Source organism: Aspergillus oryzae, chromosome 6, assembly GCF_000184455.2.
Source record: "Aspergillus oryzae RIB40 DNA, chromosome 6".
Taxonomy (NCBI): domain Eukaryota; kingdom Fungi; phylum Ascomycota; class Eurotiomycetes; order Eurotiales; family Aspergillaceae; genus Aspergillus; species Aspergillus oryzae.
The window spans coordinates 195,101-212,094 of NC_036440.1; the positions used below are offsets into that span (position 1 = coordinate 195,101).

At 51.1% G+C, this 16,994-nt stretch overlaps 7 protein-coding genes across 7 annotated transcripts; 4 read left to right on the plus strand and 3 right to left on the minus strand.

Moving 5' to 3' along the window:
• Positions 1-1,388: 1,388 nt before the first annotated feature.
• Positions 1,389-3,170, plus strand: AO090020000640 (glycoside hydrolase family 32 protein; the record flags this gene model as incomplete). The annotated part of the gene is made up of 1 exon (XM_001824873.1): positions 1,389-3,170. One exon carries the CDS (start codon positions 1,389-1,391, stop codon positions 3,168-3,170), a length of 1,782 nt encoding a protein of 593 aa, XP_001824925.1.
• A 1,012-nt stretch (positions 3,171-4,182) lies between these two features.
• AO090020000639 (uncharacterized protein) lies at positions 4,183-5,860 on the plus strand (the record flags this gene model as incomplete). The annotated part of the gene is made up of 2 exons (XM_001824872.1): positions 4,183-4,303; positions 4,371-5,860. The coding sequence occupies 2 exons, from the start codon at positions 4,183-4,185 to the stop codon at positions 5,858-5,860; spliced, it is 1,611 nt and encodes a 536-aa protein (XP_001824924.1).
• Positions 5,861-6,088: 228 nt separating this feature from the next.
• Positions 6,089-6,517, minus strand: AO090020000638 (uncharacterized protein; the record flags this gene model as incomplete). The annotated part of the gene is made up of 1 exon (XM_001824871.3): positions 6,089-6,517. One exon carries the CDS (start codon positions 6,515-6,517, stop codon positions 6,089-6,091), a length of 429 nt encoding a protein of 142 aa, XP_001824923.3.
• A 1,375-nt stretch (positions 6,518-7,892) lies between these two features.
• Positions 7,893-9,896, plus strand: AO090020000636 (fungal specific transcription factor domain-containing protein; the record flags this gene model as incomplete). The annotated part of the gene is made up of 2 exons (XM_023237910.1): positions 7,893-9,810; positions 9,847-9,896. 2 exons carry the CDS (start codon positions 7,893-7,895, stop codon positions 9,894-9,896), a joined length of 1,968 nt encoding a protein of 655 aa, XP_023092922.1.
• A 300-nt stretch (positions 9,897-10,196) lies between these two features.
• Positions 10,197-11,416, minus strand: AO090020000635 (NAD(P)-dependent alcohol dehydrogenase; the record flags this gene model as incomplete). Its single annotated transcript, XM_001824869.3, has 3 exons — positions 10,197-11,156; positions 11,218-11,346; positions 11,396-11,416. The coding sequence occupies 3 exons, from the start codon at positions 11,414-11,416 to the stop codon at positions 10,197-10,199; spliced, it is 1,110 nt and encodes a 369-aa protein (XP_001824921.1).
• Positions 11,417-12,026: 610 nt separating this feature from the next.
• Positions 12,027-12,949, minus strand: AO090020000634 (peroxiredoxin; the record flags this gene model as incomplete). The annotated part of the gene is made up of 3 exons (XM_001824868.3): positions 12,027-12,464; positions 12,535-12,716; positions 12,766-12,949. The coding sequence occupies 3 exons, from the start codon at positions 12,947-12,949 to the stop codon at positions 12,027-12,029; spliced, it is 804 nt and encodes a 267-aa protein (XP_001824920.1).
• A 1,690-nt stretch (positions 12,950-14,639) lies between these two features.
• Positions 14,640-16,960, plus strand: AO090020000632 (BCS1 and AAA domain-containing protein; the record flags this gene model as incomplete). The annotated part of the gene is made up of 2 exons (XM_023237911.1): positions 14,640-15,861; positions 16,785-16,960. The coding sequence occupies 2 exons, from the start codon at positions 14,640-14,642 to the stop codon at positions 16,958-16,960; spliced, it is 1,398 nt and encodes a 465-aa protein (XP_023092921.1).
• Between the last annotated feature and the right edge of the window lie 34 nt (positions 16,961-16,994).

Consider the following 16,994-nt stretch of genomic DNA (forward strand, 5'->3'; position numbering starts at 1 on the left):
TAAAGAGAAAAAAGGGCTGCTGTCTTCTTGTAGCCTGTAAAAACTAACCGATGTTAATTGTATACTTCATCCCCGAGGGTATGGAAATACCTTCAGAAGCTCCCTTGTGTCTCACGATTATACTCCGTACATCTTGGCTGTCCTTCCAGACATGGAGGTATTAAGGTTTCTTCTCTATGAGGCAGTCATGGGATTTGATAGTTTGCGTGGTTTCCCCTTGGCCCTCCCTTTGGCAATAAACGAAGGTCAGCTCAAAATGATAATCCCCACAAGTCGGGCAAATTGTGGAGACCCAAGCATAAGGCTAGTTTCTCCGAATGCGTCTCGTTATGTATCAACAATGACGATCTTCAAACGATCCTGATGAGCCTAGGAAAGGGAAGATCACCAACATGTATGCTTTTAAATAGGGTAAGATCTATCATCTATTTGCTAAGGGTCAACGGTTATACGATAAAGGATATGACAATAGCATCTAAAGTATTACAGTATCAGAAATTAGGATAACCGTACACTGGATGGATATACTTTCGGATTTTTCCGTCTTCAGACGAAGTGGATATCGATCAGGATTTCCAAGAGTGGAAAGACGGCGTTGATGCCCGAAGTTTCCTAAAAGGGAAGGCAGATCAAACAGCGCAAACAGGTCTCACGTGCCGGGGTTTTCGGCAGATGCCCCGAACACGATCATCCGAATGACATTTAGTTGCATGTATCCCTATGGATGACATGCAGGTATGGTTTGATACATACACTAGACGCCACAGCAGTTGATCCAATCGTTCCTGATCAGACAACCCCGCGGAATCTGACCATCAATCCCCCGCAACGATGAGACAATCGCATGGTTCTCGTTCCGGCGGACGAGAAGCTTTCCTCTTGGAGAAACAGCTAGATGTGTTACTAGTTCGCTCCAAGATTTGTTGAGGAGCCTACCAAGATCTTTGATCCACCATTCTTCAGGAACAGGAAGGAAGAAAACCACTTGGCGGACCCATGATGCAGTTTTTGCCCCTCCTCAGTTACTACGACGGGAAAAGTTGTTTGCTTGGATCTCCAGCTCTCGGGGAAATGGAGGATCCTCGGAGAATTGCGCGCAGTGCGTCCAACGTGCTCTTTTCATTGATGAACGGTGTACAGAGTAAATAGAACACAGTGCATAGTTTACCCCGTGGATATAGTGGAATGGGGTGTTTCGCCGACATTATGTACCTTCTCCAGGGGCCCCAACCCGCATGCGGCCCATACCTCATTTATTACCTCGGCCAATAACCGAGAGCAAACGAGATGTAGTATGAATTGAAAATACTACTTAAACGCTAAATCTTCTCCCCGACAGCGCTTTTGGAGCTTTGCTATCCGTTCGTTCGCTCCTCTAGCACGTCACCATGAAGCTCTCAACCGCGAGTGCCTTGGTCACCAGCCAGGCGGCCTACGCTGCCTCCGCCATCGATTACAACGCAGCTCCCCCAAACCTTTCGACTTTGGCCAATGGCTCTCTGTATGACACGTGGAGACCTAGAGCTCATATCCTCCCACCAAACGGCCGAATTGGCGACCCGTGTGGTCATTACACTGATCCTGACACCGGTTTGTTCCACGTTGGCTTCCTGTACAATGGCAGTGGTATCGCAGGCGCTACGACCGATGATATGGTCAGATTCCGTGATCTGAATCCCAACGGAAGTCAATTCATCATGCCTGGTGGCAAGAATGATCCTGTAGCGGTCTTTGATGGCTCTGTAATCCCTAAGGGAATTGACGGCAAGCCCACCCTACTCTACACCTCCGTCACATCACTCCCTATCCATTGGTCAATCCCCTACAACCCAGGAGCCGAAACGCAATCCTTGGCCGTCACATCCAACGGCGGTCGCAATTTTACCAAGCTCGATCGTCCACCGGTCATTCCCCTCCCTCCGTCCGACAGCGATGTGACCGCTTTCCGTGACCCCTACGCTTTCCAAAGCCCGGAGCTGGACGCTGCCGCGGACAGCGCCCCGGGTACCTGGTACACAGCCATCTCTGGTGGTGTCCACGAAGATGGCCCTGGTCAGTTCCTCTATCGTCAGGACCAGAAGGAAATGAGCCTCGAGAGCTGGGAGTATCTTGGCTTGTGGTGGCAGGAGAAGGTCAACACGACCTGGGGTAACGGCGACTGGGCAGGAGGATGGGGCTTCAACTTCGAGACCGGTAACGTCTTCGGTCTGAACGAGGAAGGGTACAGCGTCGATGGTGAGATGTTCATGACCTTGGGTACTGAGGGATCCGGAACTCCTATTGTGTCCCAGGTGTCATCCATTCACGATATGCTGTGGGCTGCTGGCAACGTCTCTAACAACGGAAATGTCACTTTCACCCCAACTATGGCCGGTGTCTTCGACTGGGGTGCTTCTGGCTATGCTGCCGCTGGTCATATTCTGCCCGCAACTTCTCAGGTGTCCACAAAGAGTGGCGCCCCCGACCGTTTCATCTCGTTTGTCTGGTTGACCGGAGACTTGTTCGAGCAGGCCAAGGGTTACCCCACTTCGCAACAAAACTGGGTTGGCACCCTTCTGCTTCCTCGCGAGCTGCACATCAAGACCATCTCAAACGTGGTTGATAATGAGCTTGCCCGGGAAGAGGGATCATCTTGGCGCGTAGAGCGTGGCCAGTCTGGCATTGAGCTGAAGACCCTGGGAATTGATATTGCTCGGGAGACGCGTGAAGCTCTCATGTCTGGGCCGAAGATCACTGAGCCCGAGCGCACATCGAAGGAGGCTGGCCTCGTGCCTTTCCAGGTCTCCCCGACCACCAAGTTCCACGTCCTGACCGCCCAGCTGTCTTTCCCTCGCTCTGCCCGTAATTCTGATCTCCAGGCCGGATTCCAAGTGCTGTCGTCTGACCTCGAAAGCACCACTATCTACTACCAGTTCTCCAATGAGTCAATCATCGTCGACCGCAGCAACACCAGTGCTGCCGCGAAGACCACCAATGGAATCGTCAGCACCAATGAGTCTGGACGTCTCCGGTTGTTCGATTTGCAGGGCGATGCCCAGGAAATTGAGACTCTGGACCTCACGGTCGTTGTGGATAACTCTGTCCTCGAGATCTATGCCAATGGACGTTTTGCCCTGAGTACTTGGGCTCGGTATGTATTCTGTGATGGTCGACAACAAGGCATTGGCTAACAATCTTTCGCAGTTCCTGGTACAAGAACTCGACTGACATCAAGTTCTTCCACAACGGTGCGGGTGAAGTGACATTCAGCAATGTTACTGTCTCCGAGGGCCTGTTTGAAGCCTGGCCTGAGCGTGTCTAATGTAAGATATTGTGATGGGGTAGGGAAAGGGTTGCTTGTATATATGAGCTCGATGTCATGGAAAGTAAAATCTGTGGTCGAGTTAATAATTATAAAACCTAGTTAGTTCAGAGTAATCCATCTGGTTGTACATTTCGTGAATTCTTCAAAACGGCATACCACCGCTGGACCTCTGGGCTGGCGATCGACTCGGGAAGCCGAGAACAGGCGAGCCCGGCAAACCACCTCGCCGGCCGCCGGAGACCAGGTTATCGATGTGAAAGTGTGCCCAAACGTCACTTCCAAAGTCTATTAAAGAATACTTCGTATCCATGACCAGGTTTGATACCTGAAGGGAAACTCCCTGGAAATAAACTCATGATCACCTCGTTCACCTAATCAATATGGTTAAGCCGAGCCGTCCCTCCACAAGCGTCATCTTCCACGACGGTGACTATGACGCGCACATGAACTACGATAAAAATCGCTCATAGATATAACGATTACCCCATAACCGGACGGGCCGATCATTGCGTTTATTTTGTCCCTGTCCTGTTGCCTGAACGCCGGCGGAACTGTATGTTGACCGGAACCGATCATCGAAAGGTCAGGTTCCGGCGGAACCGAACACACTCAACCCCATGGGCAGACTACTCCAGGTTTCGACTCCGGATTATGACTATCATTCTAGACTAGTGTCTAGTGATAATCCACTCAATGGTTCGCAATTGTGGGGCTACAGTGACTATGTAGTCTTGGGTTACAGTTTGTTGGAGAGTGGGGATGTATATCCTGGGGTATTGTAGATTAGTATAAAACCACACACGGATCCCCACGTGTATGGTAGGTATCCCTAAGTGTGCTCATATTGTTCACTTGTGTCATACTATTAGTGCACCGAAATGACTAAGGGTAGATTCAGTCAGCCGTACTTTGGCTTGAAAGGAGGATGGTTGACCTTCTGGGTAACCGTTGCTTGTGCAACGGATATGATGCTGTTCGGTTATGATCAGGGTGTTTTTGGTATGCCTCTCTGTCCTCTCCCTAATGTGTCCAGTGATTCACTAACGGCCATTCGTTCTCGTTTCAGGAGGCGTCATCGTGACAAAAGACTTTCTTGATGTACTGCATCTTCACAACAACGCGAGTCTTATAGGAACAATTACGGCTATCTACGATGTCGGCTGTCTACTCGGAGCCATAGCAGCCATGTATGTCGGAGAAAAATGGGGTCGCAAAAAGACGATCTTACTTGGAACGACGATCATGGCCATCGGGGCTGTTCTACAGACTGCAGCCTATGGTGTGCCTCAAATGATCGTCGGTCGAGTAGTCGCCGGCATAGGAAACGGCATTAACACGGCCACAGCTCCCGTATGGCAGGGCGAAACTTCACAGATTAAATGGAGAGGCAAGCTCGTAATCATCGAAATGATTCTCAACGTGGCTGGCTATTCGCTTTCGAACTGGATGACGTTCGGATTCTCCTTTGTGCCTGGACCGGCTTCATGGCGGTTCCCACTTGCTTTCCAATTTGTCTTCATTTTCGTCCTCTATGCCACCGTCCCATGGCTTCCAGAGTCGCCTCGTTGGTTGATTGGACACGATAAAACGGAGAATGCACAACAGATCATCGCCGATCTGGAGAATAAAGATGTCCACGATCCCCATGTCATCGCAGCTTATACCGAGATCATCACCGCGGTACAATATGAACGCGAACACGCCATCTCCTGGGGACAGCTCCTACGCGGCCAGACCGGGGACCAGGGTGGTACCTGCGTGATTCGTCGTCTAATACTGGGAGCCGGGGCACAGGCCATGCAACAGCTGGCTGGTATCAACGTCACCTCATACTACCTGCCCACTGTTTTGATGGAATCTGTCAAACTATCCGAGACACTATCGCGACTGCTTGCAGCCTGCAATTCAGTCTCATACCTAATTGCCAGCACGCTAGCCATTCCCAAGATCGACGGCTGGGGTCGACGCAAACTCATGATCTGGTGCGCCTTAGGCCAGGGAGTCTGCTACCTAATGATCACAGTCCTACTCCGATTCAGCGAGAAACCAGACTACCCCCACCAGACTCAAGTAGCAGCTGCAGCAGTCGCCTTCTTCTTCTGCTACTACCTGTTCTTTGGCTGCAGTTACCAGGGTATCGGATGGCTTCTCCCAGTGGAACTCAACTCACTTAGCATGCGGACGAAGGGAGCCGCGCTCGGTACAGCGACAAACTGGGCGATGAATTTCATGGTGGTTGAGGTTACTCCAGTCGGTATTCAAAATTTGGGATGGAAGTTTTATATTATCTGGACTGTGTTCAACTTTTCTTTCATTCCCGTTGTTTACTTCTTCTACCCTGAGACTGCCAATCGTGCGCTGGAAGATATCGATGTTTTCTTCCGTGAGAATCATAGTATCTTCGTCAATGGGAACCCGGAGGCTATCAGCGTTGCACGACCGGCACGGTATATTGAGATGGAGCAGGCTCTTACAGATCAGAGTACGTCCATTTCAAAGGCGAAGCAGATGCTAAGTCAGGATGAGGGACAGATTGAGTATCATGAGACTGTTTAGATTTATTTTCTTGTGGTGTATATTTGTGTTATACGTTTTCCCATGTACTTGTTTTAGCTAGCCAGAGAGAGTTGGTCAACGAATTTATGGAGTTCACGATTTTTCAAGTTGCCTCTTTTGGATGCTCGCATGTATCAACTGCATTGTTATAACAGAAAATGTTGCGTAGTAAAGCTTCCCCTAGGCCTCGGTAAAGCATACTATAGTATATACCAGGATGATCGCAGCCTAGTTCGTTGACTCCGAATTCAAAAGTTGAAGCAGTTCCGGTACATCATCTCTCTCCCCCTCCAATGCCATAGAAGGGCCCAGCCTCTTATAAAAAGGGTAATCGAAGTAAGCCGCAAAAAACTCCGCATATTCCCAGTCGATAATCGCCTTTATCTTCAGTGTTTCGGGATCCACAATAACATTCTCCTGAGAAAGATCATTAAGACAAAACACATAATCGCAAGTTTCAGATGATAGACGAGACCAGGCATCCTTACTCGATTGACGCATCACTCGATACGGCGGGATAACGATCCCGGAAGGACTAGCGATACTTTTGGACTTGATTCCATGCAGAACATCCAGATGTTGCTGAAGTTCAACATTGACCACCTCCTTTTGTTCGTCTGTTAATTGCGACATGGATATGCCGTCGATGTATTCCATGAACAAGAGGTAAGAGTCATCGATCTCGAATGCAGCGCATAACTTCGGAACGGGGATATTGCTGACGCGACGGATGAACTTTAAGACCTCGGCTTCGTTCTAGAGTCTTTCTTTGCCTAGTCTGGAGATGTGGAGACCTTTGTATCCGGTTTGATACTCACTGGGTCGTAAACTTCTTTTGATGAAGAAGTTGTCATGACGGTAGTATCCTCTTTCGACAGTCAGGGCAATACAGCCATTCGGCGTAGTTGAAGAGTCGTTGGTACAGGGGGTAGAGTGCGACTCGGCCATTATAATGATTGTCCATCGAAGATAACTGATGCTACTTATGGGAGCTGAGGCCCCGTGAGCGACTGTTTCCTACTGGGTCTTGAAGTTTTGTCCTACCCAAGATGAACGGATCTTGGAGAAACAAAACCCTGTTTCTAGATTCCCTAATTTGCTGCGCGTTCGTTGCAGTACTGGTAGTCCCTCCATACCATATCTCCAATTACGCCATCATTTGTGAAGCTCTACCACTCCTCGTTGTTTGTGAGTGTACCGTTTCTCTGCGGGAAGGCAAAGGCAACTGATTAGGGCAACTTCCATCCTCCCAGAATTGGAACTACCAATGAAAAGTAAATTGTCTGGGGTTAACGAAAGGAGATGTACAAGATAGACGTACACAAGTTCACTTTGACTAGAGGAAAGACAGAATAAGAAAAATAAAAAATATATAAAAAAAAAAAAAAAAAAAAAAAAAAAAAAAAAAAAAAAACAAGAATATCCATTGACCCGGAATACGAGAGTATCTCGTAAAACGACCCATCGGAGCAGCGTCTCGGCCGTGGAGGATGGAAAGAAAGTGTGGGGAAAACAACCCAAAAATCGGGACAAAAATCACTCAAACTCCAAACATCATCCGACTCTGGCATAAACCCACCATGGCCTCGGGTCACCCCTCAGTTGATGATCTAATGGATCGTCGGACAAGAACAGTCTCAACGGACAGCCCACGATCAACAAGAAGTAGAAGACATTTACGGTCGTCGTTACCGACTCGGGTGAGCAGTGCGTGTGAACGATGCCGTCTACATAAATCTCGGGTAAGCCGATTTTCCTACTGTTCCTCGGCATTGAGGGTCCTGTTAATGACGATGGGGATATTGATATTATTACAGTGCGATCCTTTCCGACCGTGCACGCTTTGTGTAAGAGCCAATGTGGATTGCCAGGCTCTGCCGTTGCAGCAGAAAGATGCTGCTCGAAAGTGAGTTAGTGGGTAGAATTCCCTCTCGGCTTCAGGTGGCTGATATGGATGCAACGTTGCGGGTGCAGCCGAGTGGCATCCCGACGTACATTGAGGAATTCTCGGCGTCAATCGAAACCCCCACGCATGCCCCCGGCCGAACAGCCGCCGGATCGTGAGGACAGTCCTCGCCATGAGGTGGAAGTGCCGGACGCTAATGCGCCCGGTGCTGACTTCCTTCCGGCGGATGAGCACAGCGCCCGCTCTGCCATCGACTGCGGCGAGGCCGAGTCGGCCATGGGGCTGGCGCGCAAGATCTGTGAACTAGGAAGTCAACACATTGACGAGCGAACGACCTTTGCTATTCCAGGTTATCGTGCAAGTACCAGTGCGCCCGTCGCGCAGTCGGCTGTAGCTGGCCAACGGCTCCCCATATCCTCCATCTTGGGCCAGCCACTACCCATTGGGGATTTGATGTATGAGCTGTTGGAGGAGTATTTCGATGCGATCCATTGGTTCTCGCTGGTGGTGTATGAACCCAAATTTCGCAGAAGACTGCGCTCCATCGAAGATGGCTCTGCCTATCCATCACAGAAGCCGTTTCTCTTGCTGCTGGCGGTCATGCTCGGAATGGCAGCTTGGTACCGATCACAACGGAATCGCGACACCGAAGACACCAGGGATCATTGGCGACAATGGAGTGCCGATCTAATAAAGATCGTCGAAGCAAACCTGGTAGAATTGATGGACCAGCCTTCAGTGACTGCCGTGCAGACCTGCATCCTCCTCGGATCCCACCACGTCTACCATGGTCGACCAAACCTCTCCTTCGCCTTATTAGGCGCCACAATCAAAATGTCCCAAGCACTGGGCATGCATCGGGAACCCGTCCAGGGCGAATTCGGAGACATTGAAGAAAGAAAGCGAGTGTGGTGGACGATCTACACCTGGGACCGGTTTGCCTCCATCACCTACGGTCGGCCGTTGGGAATCAACGACAAGGACTGCAATCTCAGCATGCCCGCCGACATACTAGAGAACCCATCCTTTACCACACCAGGATCCAGCGACAATAACATGATCTGCTACTCCGCATACCAGCGCGAGCTAAACCGTCTCTACCTGATCGCCTCCCCAGCACTAGAAGCAGTATTCGGTTCACGGACCTTTCGTACATCGCAACAGCTGGCCGGAAACACATATGCTTCTCTAGTCAAACATGCCACCCAGGAGCTGCAAAGATGGCGAGTCTCTCTCCCAGCCCATTTAGCATTAGATCTCGAGCGAGACTACCACCCGGACGGAGAACCCGGGTCGAGGGCACACGCGTTGCAGTCCCTCTCATTGCAACTCACATACGACAACGTCCTCATCGTCCTCCATCGACCACTACTCGCACGACAAGTCGACCATCTCACCTCAACTACACGACCACCACACGGCAGCAGCGACGGCGGCTCACCCGCATCCCATCCAGCTGCATCCTCCGGCCACTCCACCCCAGGTCTATCATTCGAAACCCCATTCCCTACCGCACAAGCCGCCAGCTCAGATCTATGGATGAACGCAGCCGTGCGCACAGCCCGCATCACAGAAATGCCCGTGCTAGCCCAGCTAGCAACAGACAGCCACCTCGTCGCCTTCCTAGCAATCAACCTCTTCAACGCCGCCATCGTGCTGGTCGTGATGGCACTCTCCGAACCCCTCTCCGACACAGCACAGGTCGTCAAACGGACCATCACACGCATCCTCCGTTTACAAGACCTAATCGGGACCCGATCCGCGCTTTCAAAGCAGAGTACCACGGTTCTAAAGAACGTGGTTACAATGCTCCTCCGTCGCGAGTCGGAGGTCATATTCGGACCTATCACCGGATACCCCCCGAGACTTGGACATCATGTCACGCAGGATCCGACCAGCCTGGGCCGTATGTCAGTTGAGGATACGTTGCGACTACCCCTAGATGGAACGATGGGTCTGTCCGATCCAGTACTGGGTAATCATATCCGGCCTGATCCTGGACGGGCTGTTCGGCTGAATGAGAGTTTGACTACTGTTCACCATGGTAATTATTTGTTTTTTCTTTTTTTCGCAAACTTAGATAGTCCAATGCTAATGCGATTCCTGGTTAGTTCTACCACCTGGGAATGACCGCTCGGTCAATATTCTCTCCAGCGAACATCATCAGACGCATCAGCCGCCCAATCAAAATACCGAGTCGCAATTCCCCGTACAAGTCCCGATGGACTATGGTTGGGACGGTGCTGGCGCTGTCCCAATGGGGGTCGAAGACCCTTATTTAGGAAATGGTGAAAGTGGGATGTATTGGTTATGGGATATGACATGGGACGGGATGGGCAGTTAAGACATGAGCAGTACTTCTGATTTCTTTTTTTAATGTACAGTTCTATAGATCTATATCCACTGTATGGCAAACCCAACGGAGAGATACTATACTGAAGCTTGCTTTGCAGCTTCGACATCGACGTCCGGTCCGTAAATCACACTCTTGATACCCCCCTTGCCAGCAACATGCTTGAACGCTTCCTCGACCTGCGAGAAAGAGAATTCATGAGTGACCAACCCATCGACCCGGACCCGCCGCGAGTTCAGCAAGCCAACAGCCAGTTTGAAATCTCCTGGCCCGTATCGGAAGCTACCCTTGAACACAGCCTCTTTGTCGCAGATTTGTCCAACGGGTAAGGACAGATTCGGTCTCCCAAGTCCGACTTGCACGAAGGTTCCACCATGCGCCAGCGCATGAATTCCACAGTTGATACAAGGCTCAGCACCTGAAGCATCGAGGACAACATTAGCGCCATCCATGAGTCCTGCTGTAGCTGCTAGGGCATCGGCGTTGAGCTCGGGAGACTTCTCCGCGCTCATCTGGTATGTATGTGTAGCCCCGTACTTCCTTGCCGACTCGAGTCGAGCAGCCACGATATCCACGGCGACGACCGTCGACGCACCGAACGCACTCGCAACAGCGCAGCAAAGCAGTCCGACCGGCCCCGCGCCGAAAACAATGACCGACTTATCCTGCAGATCCCCTGCCAGTCGGCATCCATGCACCGCAACTCCGAGCGGTTCGACCAGCGCGCCATCACGCAGCGAGATATGCTCCGGCAACTTGTAGCAGCATTCAACGGGCACGCGGTAGTATGTGGACAGCGTTCCGTCATATGGGGGAGTCGCGGCAAAACGCATGTCCTTGCATAGGTTATACCGACCACTGCGACATGGGTTGCAGGTGTTGCAGGCGATTCCGGGCTCGATCGCGACGCGGTCGCCAACTTCAATGCCGGATGCTTTGGCACCGCGGGATACAACTATGCCGGAGGACTCGTGGCCGAGAACTATGGGGTTTTCAACAACATAGCGACCGATGCGACCGTGTTGCCAGTAATGGACCTGTTCCTTTGTTAGCTATTGTGGGAATTTGAGATGCAGGCTGCGTGGGTAGGCTACTTACATCGGAGCCACAGAGACCGGTGGCGACAACTCGTACTATCACATCTCGATCAGATTCTAATGAAGGTTTCTCTCTATCTTCATAGTAAAATGAGCCGCCGGGGCGGAGTACGGAAGCTTTGTTGATCGTCTGTGAGACTGGTCAGCGGATGGAAGAAGATCAGGATCGATCAACATACGGGATGAGTATCTGTAGCCATTTTGCTCCCTAAACTCTAAACAAGGTATTCAGGGGTGAATCTGGAGAAATGAAAAAAGGAAGATTTAAACTGCATCCTTATAATCGCTGAAGGGCCTATTGAAATAAGTAGTATGTTCATCGGCATCACGGTTCCGGCGGAACAACCACACTTCGGTTCCGGTCTCACATCTCCAGCTTGGGACCTGCGGGGTCGTGGGGGAAATGGAGAACTTATGAGCTGTTCTATCTGACTTTAATTTCTCCCGCTGATCCTTTACTCGGTTGGTGTATGCCTAATGGTCTTTCACAGTTTCACTGCGCATAGAAACGGACCCTTCCGGCCCGATGAAGCAAAGCAAAGCCTTCGCCCAGAGACTCGGATTGGCGACTACTCGCCTTGACAGCGCTAACAGCGCGATATGAAACCCTACCTCCTTATTGAATAAGTGAGCCGATCTTGCTCGATGTTGTTTGTCAACATCAGTGTTGGACAGTTTAGTACTCGTCAATTTCATTCATTTTCGCGTAGATTCCAGAGGCGCAACGAAAGTACCACCAAATCATGATGTCAAGTCATTCCATTCTATTATACGTTTTATCGTACAGCTTTTAATACAGGGACACTGCGTCTAGGCCTTGGTGTAACGCAGGTAGGGCTTCAGCTCGCGGACCTCGCCGAACTTCTTCTTCGCATCCTCAGTCGACACGGAGGGGGGCACGATCACGTCCTCCCCGACCGTCCAGTCGATAGGGGTCGCGATGCCCTTCTTATCCGCGGTCTGCAGAGCGTCAATAACCCGCAACACCTCGGCGGAGTTTCTGCCAGTCGAGGCCGGGTAGAGCATAGTCAGACGGATCTTCTTGGCGGGGTCGATGATGAAAACGGCACGGATGGTGAAAGGAATGCCCTTCTCGGCGATGTTGTCAAGGTCCCGCTGGTCGATCATGTCATAGAGGAAAGCGACTTTACGGTCGGGATCGGCGATGATGGGGAATTGAACGTTGGTGTTGCCGACCTCGTTGATATCTTTCACCCACTCACCGTGGGAGTCAAGTTTGTCGGCACTCTGTAGCCAAAGGTTCGCATTGGTTAGTCGGAAGACGTTTAGCATTGTATGGCATTCACGACTAGCTCACCAGTCCGATCATCTTGACACCGCGCTGGTCAAATTCACCCTTCAATCTGGCAAAGGCGCCAAGCTCAGTTGTGCAGACGGGGGTGAAGTCGGCGGGGTGGGAGAAGAGGATAGCCCAGCTGTCGCCGATGAACTCGTGGAAATCGATCTCTCCACGGGTGGTTTGGGCCTTGAAGTTCGGAGCTATGTCAATGGTCAGCTACGAAACTTCATGCAATCTAGCCATCCGTACCAGTGGATCCGAGACGCAGTCGGGGCTGCTCTTGGGGGATGTTGGAGACGAAACGGCGAGCGATGGGCTGCGCCAGAGGCTGTGCGCGGGGAAGCTTGGAGGCGAGGGAGACCCTGGGGAGGGCAACAGCCCGGGGAAGGGCAGTGAATGCTCGGAAGCCGGCACGAGGAAGGATAGATGCCATTGTGAAGGATGGTAATTAAGAGTTGAGAGGGTCAATTGAGGTTGAAGCTGGAAAGAATGTCCCAAGAATTATATCAATCACTATGGTGTCTTGAGCTAATTGCCGATTGCGTGATTGCGTCAGGTCGCAGATCCCCAGACTATCCCCTTTTCGGTCGACCTTGGCACGTGGGTAGTTGGCCTCAGGCATGATGTATATTCACCTGTCCAGAAAAGGCAATCATTGTAGACGTGGACCTGTTATTAGATACAGACTCTACCAATATCTCAAAGCAGTTGGTCTTCGGCTCGAGGTGTCTCTGTTTCAAATAGAGCAACGGCATATACAAGAGAACCTCACGTATAAATTCGTTCCCGGGTATCAAGTGGAATATATCTATTCACCAGTCCTAAATACCAAAACGAAATGTTACAGCTGACATCACAAGCGTCTTGACCAATGGGCATTCCCGAGATCCGCCTGCATCCGACGGATTTGGGCCGGGAAGAGGTCGCGGAACAGGCCAAGGGGTGGTTGCTGTTCGTACGGTCGGTGTCTCAGCGAAATCGTCGGGCATCGGGGGCCCACCGCAGTATAATGAACCGTACGTTGTCTCTCTTTCCTCAGCAATCCTGGCTCGCTTTTTTCTTCTTCTAACAAGAGATATAGCTTGGATATGGATCTTCCCAACCTCGAGCTCTTGGAGTCAACCCGACGGGCCAACAAGTTCCTCTATCCGGGCTATGGATCTCGGGACCTGTGGGTCCGCATCATCGAGCAGAGTGCGCCCGGATATCTGGGGCTGGAGGCCAAGGGAGGGAGGTGGAATTCAAGCTGGATGATCTCCTAGTGATCAACCCTTGATGCTTGTTGTTTCTGGTCGAAGGTGGACTCGTCGCTAAACATGTCCGCGCTGGGAAAATGCGGATCCTGCTGATAAGGAATTATGGAAAATCTAACATTGTTGCTTGATATGTTCGTTCGATGAGCGTGTATTTCTTGGCCAATTCATGTGGAAGCTTTGCTATTATCTTTCGTGGCTGCAACAGATAAATTAGTAGTACTTCCACGTTGCTCTGAAGCGGATATCCTCGATTTACTTTCAACTTAGATAAGCTTAATATTGAGTTCCATTCTTCCCACGCCACCCTCACACGAGGAGCCTCACTCTAGATATCAGAATGAGCCCGGACGCCGGACGGGATATCTGGAGCTGAAATGACGTCACACGTAGGCAGCCACCTGGCAAGCATAAGCCGAATAAAGACTAGACTGTAGCTTCCGTGGGTCCCGTTATTGCTTATCGGGCCAACCTCCATGCGTTGAAGCACTATTTGGGCCTGACAGTTCACGTGGCTCCGTGTGATTTAGTCCTGTTCAAAATTGCTCGTCTCGGATACTATCATGAATACTACGTAAAGAAACAGTTGGACACCTGAACTGGTGAGATCAACACCGCAATGACTTAACGCAAGAATCAAGACTTGATTTAAAAAAAGGTAACACAAAAGTCATGTGAGGTTAGGCAGCCAAACCTCAGCCTCAGAAGTGACTCAGGTTAGCCTGAGGCAGCAGACGAGGCTGGACATGTTTAAATACGACTTCATTTGTCTTCACTCTCCTCCTCGGGTTTTTGTATCACCTACTTTCTCAGCTCCTACACGCCGTGGGTGGCCGTGGGAAATTCTTCCTCTCCCTCGTCTTTCCCACCATGGAGCCTTCTTCACCCTTCGGGAAGTTCTTCTACTTCTCGTATTTTGCCGTCGGATCATATCTCGCGAAAAGTCTTCTGGACCAGGTGGGCAGCTTACCGCTACATCTCTTGTATTCCACCGTCGAAGTACAATCACACGACGATGCCTACAACTATCTCCTGTTTTGGTTAACAAAGCAGCGGTTTAATGAAAGCAAGAATCGCCTCATCGCGAGCACCTCCCTCAGTAGTGGCCTGGATTACTTCAGCGAGGACTCCGACGATGGCGAGTTTGACGACATGCTGGACGCGGAAGCCTCCGACACCGAATGGAAGGCCTCGTTGTCGAATACGCGTCAACTGCTGTGGTCGCCTTCCGAAGGCATCCACTATTTCAGGTATGGTGGTCGATGCCTGGCACTCACCCGGCAGATCGAGGAACGTGGGACCATGCTCTATACGCGCACCGACAAACTCCGCATTTCATGTCTCGGATGGGATGCATCCATTCTGAAGCAGTTGCTGCTGGAAGCTCGCGTGGAATACTCACAGAAAGAAAAGGGTAAGACCGTGATTTATCGCGGCGCGAAGAGATCCTATGACAACGACTTCTATTGGGCTCGTTCGACAGCGCGTCCTGCCAGACCATTATCCACCGTCATCCTGGACCATGAAGAGAAGACCGCCTTTATCCAAGACGTTCAGCAGTATCTCCACCCCAGCACTATGCGATGGTACAGCGATCGAGGCATCCCATACCGCCGCGGCTACCTGTTTTACGGCCCACCCGGCACGGGCAAGTCGAGTCTCGCCTTCGCAGCGGCAGGGTTCCTCGGATTGAACGTGTATATCCTGGACCTGAATGCCACCCAGCTCACCGAAGACGCGTTGGCACAGCTCTTCCAAGAGTTGCCCCGCCGATGTCTGGTGCTCCTAGAAGATATCGACACGAACGAAGTGACTAGTCGACGCGGTGATGAGTCAAAAAAGAAGCGAAAGGGGAACAACAAGATCTCACTCTCGGCCTTGCTTAATACGATCGATGGCGTAGCCGCGCAGGAAGGCCGCGTGCTTGTCATGACCACCAATCACCAAGAGAATCTCGATCCAGCCCTCATTCGGCCGGGTCGGGTGGATTACCAGATCGAGTTCAAGCTGGCCAATCGCAATCTGATGATGCAGATGTTTCAGAACCTATTCCGAGACGTCCTTCCGAGCATTGACTCACACCTGGAGGACAGTGAGACTGATGCGCTGTTGCTAACTTCGACAGCCGAAAAGGTCCCTCTGCTCCCAGCTGCTGACCACGCCCTGAGCCGTCCTGAAAGTCCGGAAGTGGACATGGAGCAGCTGGCGGCCACCTTTGCCGAGAAAATCCCAGAACTCACATTTTCGCCTGCGGAGATCCAAGGCTATCTGCTGTGTCACAAAAGCTCCCCATTGGATGCCATCGCACATGTAGAATCGTGGGGGGAGAAAACACTGGAAGAGAAGAAGAAGAAGGATAAGAAGGACAGGAAGGGGAAGAAGGGCAAGAAGGACAAGGAAGAAAAGGAGAGCAAGGATGAGTCCGGCGAAGAGAAGGAGGAGGGATCCTCTAGCTCGGAGAGTGAGTCGGACGAAGAATCATCAGACGAGGAGAACAAGCAGCCCAATGGGATAGAATAATAATGAAGGCCGGAGGATATGGAGGGCTTCAATTCGCATCAGAAAAAATAGTTGGCAAATACTAAGAGTAGACCCATACAGCAGAGAAGACAGTCATGTGACAACCGTAACAAATACCAATTCTTTTCATTGTGCTTCAACTCAGCCTTGTGCATCCACCAGGACATTAGTACTAGTCTTGTTCATCGGTTCCTCAGAGGCCCTTGAATGTTACTACTCGTTCTGGACGAAGGAAGTCTCGTTGGGGACACGACACAACCGGGACCAACTTGGATTCTAACATGTCAAGACTAAGGCTTAGTCGCACGGACGAGCTTACGCAAGATGAGCTGTCGGTCCTCACAGCCACCTTCATCAGGTTCAAAACACGAGCGCGGCGTTGGGCCAAGACGGGTTAGTGTCGGTGCCTCAGGTTTATAAGGCAATCCGCCAAGCGGCACATCAATCTGCTTTGGGACTAGCGCTACACGTGATATTGTACCGTTCCCTTTTCAGCGTGCCACCGGGCACCAATCAGGAGACCTCCTGCTCATTTCCTCCCAATTGTATCGTCGACGCACAGCCCTGTAGGAAAGGGCAATCCGACAATGCAACCTTTTAAATCCTCCGATAGCGAGGCAATGCTGGCAGTCTGCATACGTCATGTAAATATGAGACTCTTTCATCCCTAGCTATAAGTAGAGGGCTGAAGACTATTCATCCGAT